Source organism: Podarcis bocagei (genome assembly GCF_964188305.1).
Source record: "Podarcis bocagei genome assembly, chromosome: 11".
Classification (NCBI taxonomy): Eukaryota; Metazoa; Chordata; class Lepidosauria; order Squamata; family Lacertidae; genus Podarcis; species Podarcis bocagei.
In genome coordinates this window covers 41,562,295-41,571,081 of record NC_138136.1, presented here as the reverse complement: position 1 = coordinate 41,571,081, position 8,787 = coordinate 41,562,295, and the positions used below count along the sequence as shown (strand labels likewise).

The window sequence follows — 8,787 nt, the reverse complement described above, 5'->3', positions numbered from 1 at the left end:
CTGAGTGGCAGACTACTTGTTTGAAAAACCTCCTTCATCAAGCATCTCTTACATCCTTCTGGGTAAGATGGAATGAGGGACTCATACTGAGGATTCTGGCACAGGAGCTGAAAGACTTTATGCCAGGGATGTTCAGGGAAAAAACCCACCCAGCAGGCATTGAGAGGGGAGTAGCACGGTGCCTGGTGACCATGCTTCACCCTGCCCCATGCATTTGTGGGGACCTCATCCCCCCCCCGCACTAGCTACACTGTCAGTAAGATGGAGAAGGGAGCCTGGTGCATGCTGGTGTGCACAGATGTGCTCATGTGCTCCCCCCCCACATTGGTGGGTCCTGGGCCAGTCAGGCCTGCAAAGAGCGCTGCTGGCACATGTGCTACATGCTCTTTTAACACATGGCCACCCTGGAGAATGTGAACGATCAGTAAACGATTCGGCAGTTTAGTATTGGTGTCAAATAGCAGGCTGAGAGACCTGGTCTGCAGTCGAGGAGAATGCTGTATGGGCTCTGCTCACTTGATCCAACGTGTTCTTTAATAAGGATGCAAATAAAGGATGTTGTCGCAGGCACAGAGAGCACTTTCAGAAGACCTACGCAAATCCATCGCTTTTCTCTCCTACTCACATGCTGCTGCCTGCATGGCGCTGACCCTGCCAGCCAGACAATGGTCGGCTGTCCACTTTAGAGACATCATCTGTTGGGATGGAGCAGTGCCGGGATTCAGCACACGCACACAAAATGAGTGTTGGGTATTATCCGTGCTGGCACTGCTTGTTAATCTGGTCAGAGATATTCCCTATGTTTTTCTCAAGGGCTTTTCCGCAGCAGTTGCACGGTCACCTTGGCAACATGTGCTTTGCCCAAGTGCCGTGCAGAAGTGTCCCAAGCCACATGGCCGTATGGCATTGCCACTGGGAAGCCCAGAGGGATGGCAGCTTTATCAGATTCACTGTGTTCTCCTTTGGGAGCTTGCATCTCCCACACAATCCTCCCTCTGGTTCTGTTGCGCTGCTCAGCCTTCGGAGTTCAGCATCCTTGAAAGCGTGGTTGATGCTCATGTCATTGTACTCACACACCCATTCTGAGGAGCACAGCAAACTGCTTATCAAATCAGACTGTTTGTCTCTCTAGGCCAGTATTGGCTTCCCTCAGTCACAGTTGCTGTACAGGGTCTCAGGCAGAGAGGATTCTTTTCCAATTCCTACTACCTGATCATTTTTTGTTTGGTTTTTAATGGAGATGTCGAATATTCCTCTGAAGTTTTTATTTTATTGAATTTATATACCTCCCTTCACCCACAGGTCTCAGTTCAGAGCCACACCTATAGGATTTTGTATAGTCTCCCATCCTTGGGGAGTGGGGTGGGAGACAATGACGTTGTGTGTGTGAGCTCTACACCATGTTGCCCTGCCCATCGTCCTCCATGAGTTGGGTAACTTCTGAAGCAGAGAGCCTTTTCTGCTCTTGAAGGCTGTGAATTTTGGAGCTCCAGTTTTTCCAGGGTTCTAGATTGCACAAAGACCTCAAATTAGATCTCAAGTGCTCCATGTGACCATCTGTATCCTTCACATCATAGCCAACAGCAGAGAATGCATACATAATTTTTTTTTAAAGCTGCACACCATATGCTCCTACCATGGTAAAGTTCACAAATAACTGTTTGGCTGAATCATGTCGCCCAAGTTTTATGCAAAATTACCAAAGTCAGGCACTCTTAAGGTCTGTTGGTTTCAATGGGGGAGATTAAACACATGCACTGGCTTTTTATTAGCTATGGTAGCGAACGTAAACTTGGTGCCCTCCAAATGTTTTCGACTGCAGTTCTCATCAGTCCAGCCAGCATGGACATGGGAATTGCAGTTTAAAACATCTGCACTCAGTTGAAGCCAGAACTTTTCCTGCTGGGAATAATGGATATACAATTAGAAAAGGAACATTATTTCAATACATGATCACAGCCACAAGACTTTTATATGCACAAAGGCTGAAAGTTTTAATCATTGCCTACCGGGTAGGAATGGTTGTTAAAATTATTAAACTTAGCTGAGATGGCAAAGTTGATGTGTTTAATCAGAGAAATATCATTGTCAATATTTACTAATGACTGAGAACAGGCGACCACCGATTTAAGCGTGTCCAATTGACACGTGATCGTGCACGGTGCCAAATCCGGAAGTGACCTAAAGTCACAAAAGGGGTAGAATAAGGACAGGGTAGAATGCTTTATGAGGACCCTGCCAATGCACACGGAATGTAACCCCTGCGCCTGTGTAGATTTTTTTTGTGAAGAAGAAAATGAACTTATGATATCTGGGGTTGAGGATTGAAGGAAATGTTGGTTTATAGAAAGTGGAATTGTTGTGTGTTATCTTGGAGTGGATGTTTTGGTTAATTTTCTATAGATAGCTGACAGAAGAATTGCTTATCTTTTTTATTTTCCTTCTTTTGGTTTTTTAAAAAATTAATTAGTTTTTTATCTTTAATGATAAGATGCTGGATATTTATCAACCTTTGTCTATTTCCTTTCAAACTTTAATAAAATTTATTGGGGGGAAAGATTAAAAAACATATGGTGGCTGAGCTATAGAAAGAGCCCTGGGGGAAATGATGAGAAAATATTGTAGACAAGGATCCTGGTTCAAGTCGTATGCATGCAAACAAGCAACACTTGATTGCATAAAACTCAACAAAGAAACCTAGAACTTCTGGTCACATGCCATCCAGCATATCGCGCTTACTATTAAACATACTTGATGTTGTTCAACATAACTTAGTGGTGCTAGTCAAAGCTGAGACTGGGCATTGATCACAGGTGGGCAATTGCCACATTCCAGCAATAATTTGTATGTATGATTCTTCATCCAATGAAGGATATATATGTAAAAGTCTGCTCCCACCCATGTGTGGTCTCTAGCTGGATCAGGGAGACTGTTACGTTCAATTGTGGTAGGCAGGACAATGGACCCCAATTGTTCCTTCCTTTCTGATGTCTTCACCCAAAAGGAGGGTAGGCAGTTGCTTTCTGCAACTTTTTGCTACAGATGAGATAGTTATGCAGTTGTATTAGACATATGCAGTATCCTTTTGGGTTGGGCAGGCAACCATTAAAAAAATAGATCTTATTACAGATGAGCAGTCAACAGTGTAAGATAAATTTATTTGCAAAAAGATGGTCAAGTACAGTATCTAGGCAGAATCAACCCATGCTTTTATTTCCATTGCATATAAAAATTTCATATGAAGGTATTTGACGTACAGTACTATCCCATAGGCTGTAAGAGCGGCTAAGAAACCATTGAATTAATTGCAATGTTCACACAATGTGCCACTCTAAAGACATACCCAAAGGAAACAAACCAAATTGAAAACAACAAAAATATTGTTCAGTAATTCTGTTGTTATAGTGTCCCTTTTATACTGTTTAAAACAAAAGCAATCTTATTCCTTTGGGCCAGGGCTGCTAAAATCTACAGTTTGTGTCAAAAAGGAGGCTATTTTTTTTCCTTGAAAAAGAATCTCTCCTTTCACTGAACAGTCACATGCTACAAGGGCTGGGCATTATTGGAATGGTGACGAGGTATCAGATACTACGAAATTACATGATTAAGAACAGCAGCAAGACAACACCTTCAAGACACGGCAAACTCTGCAAAATTAAAAGTAGAAATGAGAAGTGTTTCAACCGTCTAAAAGGCTAGTCATTCTTTACACCTACGCTATACATGCACCCACAGAGCCATTTATACGGGACTGAGCTCCGGCTGCTTTGCAGTGCTTGCTAGTAGTGTTGGACAGGGGGGCGAGTTCAGGGTCAGTGTTGTGTATTTACTACGCAGTATAAAATTAGGTATAATTGTGAGAGTTGTTGTATTGGTAACAAAAGGGCACATCCCAGACTCGGGATATTTCTTCCTTGAAGTGCATAGGAGGCAACTTCCACGTTTCAGTGGGGTTGTTGATTAACGGTGCCCCAGGCCGGTTGATTAAAGGGCGGTTGTGTTTTTTGGTTTGCTTGTTGTTGTTTTAAAGGGCAAGACACAGCAGCCTACACCAACCTAGTGTCCTTCAGACATTTTGGACCCCAACTCCCATCATCTCCAGCCAGTGCAGCTATGCTACCCAGGACTGATGGGAGTGGTCGTCACAGCACAGCTGAATTTTGATAAAGGCTGGGATAAAGTGATGCCCTTAAGATACATTTTGAAAAGGGGAAAGCACTCTTATCAGGCAGGTGGGATTTATGCCCAAGGTTAGCATTTGGGCTTCCAATAGGAAGCTAGATAAAACCCCGTTGGAATGCAGAGCATCCCAGAGAGGCCAGGACTAGTGTCCCTTGGGGAGGGGGGAGGAAGGGCGGTGGAGATATGCCCAGCCGATGTTCCACAACGACCTTTCTTTCAAATGCAGCAAAACAGAAGAAAATGTTGTTTAAGGTTAAGGCACAGCCCTGGGACCAAAGACCTGCAGCTTTTTAATTTATATAACTATGTACTTTATAATTTTTCTCAACTCTTCCATAAACAAGCTCTAAGGTGATATAGGATATATATTACAGAATGTACAAGGGGGTGGGGGTGGGGGAGTATGTATACACAATATTAATTCTCTCACCAAGAGTTTCCAAATATAGCAATACCACCCTGGCAAGGATGATGTTATAATAAGAACTTATAATTTACAATTAACATTACAATATATACATTACAATAAATACATGGTTGTAAACAGAGACAAACAAGACTTATTACAAGTAAGGTCATTTGGTGAGAAAAAAATATGCATGGCACAAATAAAAAATAAATAAATGGGTTTTAAAAGAATTGTCAAAGCGGCCTGTAAAATTCATTTCATCCTCAAGTTTTTTTTAATATAAAAAACCCCAACCTTTTGAATGTGATTTGTTCTACCTATTTTGCCTGATCTTTTTTAAAGGTTTTGTTTTTAGAAGAACGGTGCAGAACCAGAAATTAAAAAGGAACAGACACAGTATTACTGAGAAAAGCAACTTGCAAGCTAAAGTATAGGTGCAAATTCAGATTCCTCTTTCTGTCTTTCCCCCCTCTCTACACAATCCTCAATCGACTTCATTGCATTTCTCTTACGGCAAAAACAAACAAAACAGAAACACAAAGAAAACATGTTAAAACACTTTTTCAAAAGTATTGTGTTGTTGTGTTTAGAGTAGTGTGCTGGCGCTAAAGCACACTTTGGCAAAGTAAAACAAACAAACAAAGATTGTACAGTGCATTCGATCCCTGCCTCTAAACATTATTATGCTTCCTGCCACTTGATTGTCCATGTATATGGGTGTGTATTTTACACAATATGGTGTTTTTTTCATTACCTCTCCTTTTTCTTTGACAGTTTAATCTTACAGGGTATACACTAACCAGAACAATCAACAGACACGAGCCTCCTTAAAACTGAGCATCTTAGAATAACCATTAAAAAAATGTTATTCAAGAGGCCAGACATACCCCTTGCCCTGCTCAGCATTAGACGCCGGCCTTTCCCCAATACTTAAGTCTCTGGCTGGCTCCAGCTAGAGGTTACCCCTGTTCGTAGGATTAAACCTTTATAGTGCAGATAAAATACCCTTCCCGATATATATTGATTTTTGGAATTGATATTGCTTTATTTGTTAAGATTCCAGGCACTCTTGGGGACTAACAAATGTTGACATAGTGAGGGGAGGACAGGAGTCTAGGCTGACAACAACATGGTGAAATTCTTTCATCAACTTCTCCAGTTTTTCCTTCTTCAGTAAAAGCCATCAAGAGCTAAAAGGTAGACGAGACACATTAAAATGCACTTTTAAAAAATTTCCCCTTCAGTCAGTACTTTCATTTAAAATCTGGTATTTAGCAGTGTCCCAAACTTTCCTTGGTTTAGTCAACCAAGTATAATCTGTGGGTTGTATCAAGACGTAAAAGGTCAATCTATTGAAATCAATGGGACTCAAGAGTTAGTTGTGACCTCAACTGGTCTACCTCCAATCCACTGTTTTCATTGGGTCAAAACAGCCTCGTCGTTCAAGCCAAATCTATGCAGGAGGGACCCTGCATAGAAGAGCTGGTCTATGCTGGGTACGGAGGGAGGGGCGCAGGCAATTGAACGCTCCATGTTGATAAGGCAGCAGATGTTATCATGCATAGTCACAAACATGACTCTAGTCATATTTATGCCCCCAACACCCACTGCAACACAGTCGCAGCGCAGGTCAGAGGCAGATGTGAATTCACACCCACCATCTCCGCCACCCTGCAGAATTTTCATCACATACTGGTTGCAGGCTAAGGGCACAATGAGAGACAGAGTTAAATGTACACAAACCCATTAAAATCAATAGCTTTGATGACATTTAATTCTGTGGTGCATTACAGGCTACACTTCATTCTGCAAATGCTCTGTTATTTTATAGGGTCATGCATTTCTAGCCCCTAACATAACCTTTACGATTCCATCCTAGACATTTATTCGTTCAACGTGACCTCTCAGTAGGACAGCAAAAGGAGCAAAACAAAAGTCACCGAGTGGACAAAAATGCAAGATCCTTTCTGCAGATTTTTTTTTTTTAAAGACTATTATATATTTCTTGCCATATTCAAGGTCAAAAGCTGATTTTGTCTGATTTTTAAAGGGGCTGATTTATCGGTGACCTTTTACATTATATTCCCAGCCGTCTTTGCAAAAAGCTACTAAGGGGGATTAATAGGGTGCCTCAGTCTGTTTCTGAAGCAGCAAAGATTCCACTACAAATTGTAAGTACTCTTTGAACAGGCACAGTCTGTAGCACTGTGTTGTCACAGCAGTCCATATGTCCTCACCCTAAGTATTATTATTTGCTGGTACAGCAAATCTTTGCATACACAACTAGGAGCAGCCTTGTGGGAATGATGTAATTAACAAAGAAAAGGTTTGTATTTACAGCAAGAGTCACATTCATGCTAGCTGTAGACTTGCAAATCCCAACTCTAATAGGAGTGTCCCCCCAACTTTTCTTTCTTAGGAGCTGCTAATGGAGTTTCATCTTTGTTTTGGAGCTTCCTCAGGATCTCCCCTGCTAACCCTATTCTTTGTTGGAGTCCTCCACCCTCTGGACCCCACGGTAAGGAGTTTGGAGCTCAATACTCAGGGCTGCTGCCATCCAGCAGGGGGTTACAATCCAAATTTTGGGGAACTGCTACTGCAACGGTCCATTAGATTTTAGAAATTTTATAGTAAGCCCACAGCAATAAAAGCTGGGTCTGCAGCAACCAAGCCATCTCTGAGGACATTTCATGGATGAAATATTGCTGCTTCAGGGAAATTACAGTAAGAAAACCCAGAAATTAATGCCAACAAACAAGTTTTCTGCAACATGGGAGGGGGAAAATGAGTGTTTGATAGCTGTCATTGGTCTAGAACACAGAGTTGTTTCACAACAGCTGAATGAATTGGTATGAAAATCTTAAGTGCAAACAAATATAAAATTGGATTTATCCAGTGTAGCTCATATTTGTACTGAAAACTTGCAAGTTACTCTTTTTTTTGGGGGGGAGGAGAAATAATCAGTGGCAGATGAAGTTCTGAGAGTGTTGCATTCTTTTAAATATAATACCTCAATACATTTAATAATAAAAGTAAACTCTACAAAAAGATTTCCATTTTACATATAATACAAAATGCAGACGTCAGTGCAACCCACTGAGTTACACTTTTTTTTTTCAGTCATGTGTTAGGAAGACTTGAAATTAGAAAATTATGTGACTTCCACAGCTTCATCTTCCTACTGGTAACAGATTCGTGTTGTGTCCCCATTATTTGAGCTCGATCGCTTTCCGCTAATAACCTTTTGTTCACTCGCTGGTCGCCTTCTGTATATTCTGGTGATGTATGCTACTAATGCCTCTTCTCAAGAAACTAAAAACCAATACAAAACACACACGCACACACAAGCTTTGGACCAGCCGTTACTCCTTTTGAAAACAGCTTGGAGTAGACACTCTCTCTGATTGTATCTGCCAAGTTGAATTCCCGTTAAACTGTTCTTTTTGCAGGTGTTTCCCTTCCTTTGCTCTCTGGATGCTATGAACAATGAACATTTCTGGTTACAATATTCCTGAGTGCCAAACAGGGTAATCAAGGTCAGTTTTTGATCAGCGAACATCTCTTGCAGATGACAGTGAGGCGTGACCATGGCTGTGCCGAGTGACATGCACTTTGGAAACCATTTTTGATTCTTGAAAAGAGAGTAGGAGAGAGAGAAAGCAGAGGGAGTGGCAGAGCCGTCGCACCGTTACGTGTCAGGAGAACGTTCTTCTAGCACACAAGGTTCTGTCTGGCTCTCCTCCTCCACCACTTCCTCTCCAACTTGTTCGTCAAGTGGGATTTCAGTGGACTCTGAGTCTTGGGTGCAAAGAGTCTTGGAGTCACTGCAGCTGGTGTCTTCTTCTACTTGACTCCCACTGTCCTTCTCTGTGTCCGATTCACCATCTTCCTCCAGCGTTAGCTCAAACTGGAATTTATCTGTTTGGCCCTGTCTCCCCTCCTCTTGGTCGTCCGGGGCAGGAGACGGACTCTGAGGGATTGTGCTCTGGTACCATTCACGATTGTCTTCCAGCGTGTCCAAGATGTCTTGGGCATCTGGGTGTACAAGGTCTGCCCAGGTCTCCCAGAGAGGATGAACAATGTAGTCTATAAAACCCACCTGTTGTAATGCAAAATTAGGGGAGAAGAGGTTATTTTCAAAGGAGGAGGAACTATCTTGACCAATTTCCTCTACTAGATTCTGCAATTCTCCCTTC

The 8,787-nt window shown here is 42.1% G+C and overlaps 1 protein-coding gene across 10 annotated transcripts in view; it reads right to left on the bottom strand.

The window, feature by feature from the left end:
- Nucleotides 1–3,139: 3,139 nt before the first annotated feature.
- The window catches only part of PDE4D (phosphodiesterase 4D), a 654,687-nt gene continuing 649,039 nt past the window's right edge, over nucleotides 3,140–8,787 (bottom strand). For all 10 annotated transcript variants that reach the window (XM_081212798.1, XM_081212802.1, XM_081212800.1 and 7 more), the window contains one exon: nucleotides 3,140–8,690. In XM_081212798.1, the coding sequence (XP_081068924.1) occupies nucleotides 8,280–8,690 (411 nt within the window). In that variant the 3' untranslated portion in view covers nucleotides 3,140–8,279. The remainder of the gene's footprint in view (nucleotides 8,691–8,787) is intronic.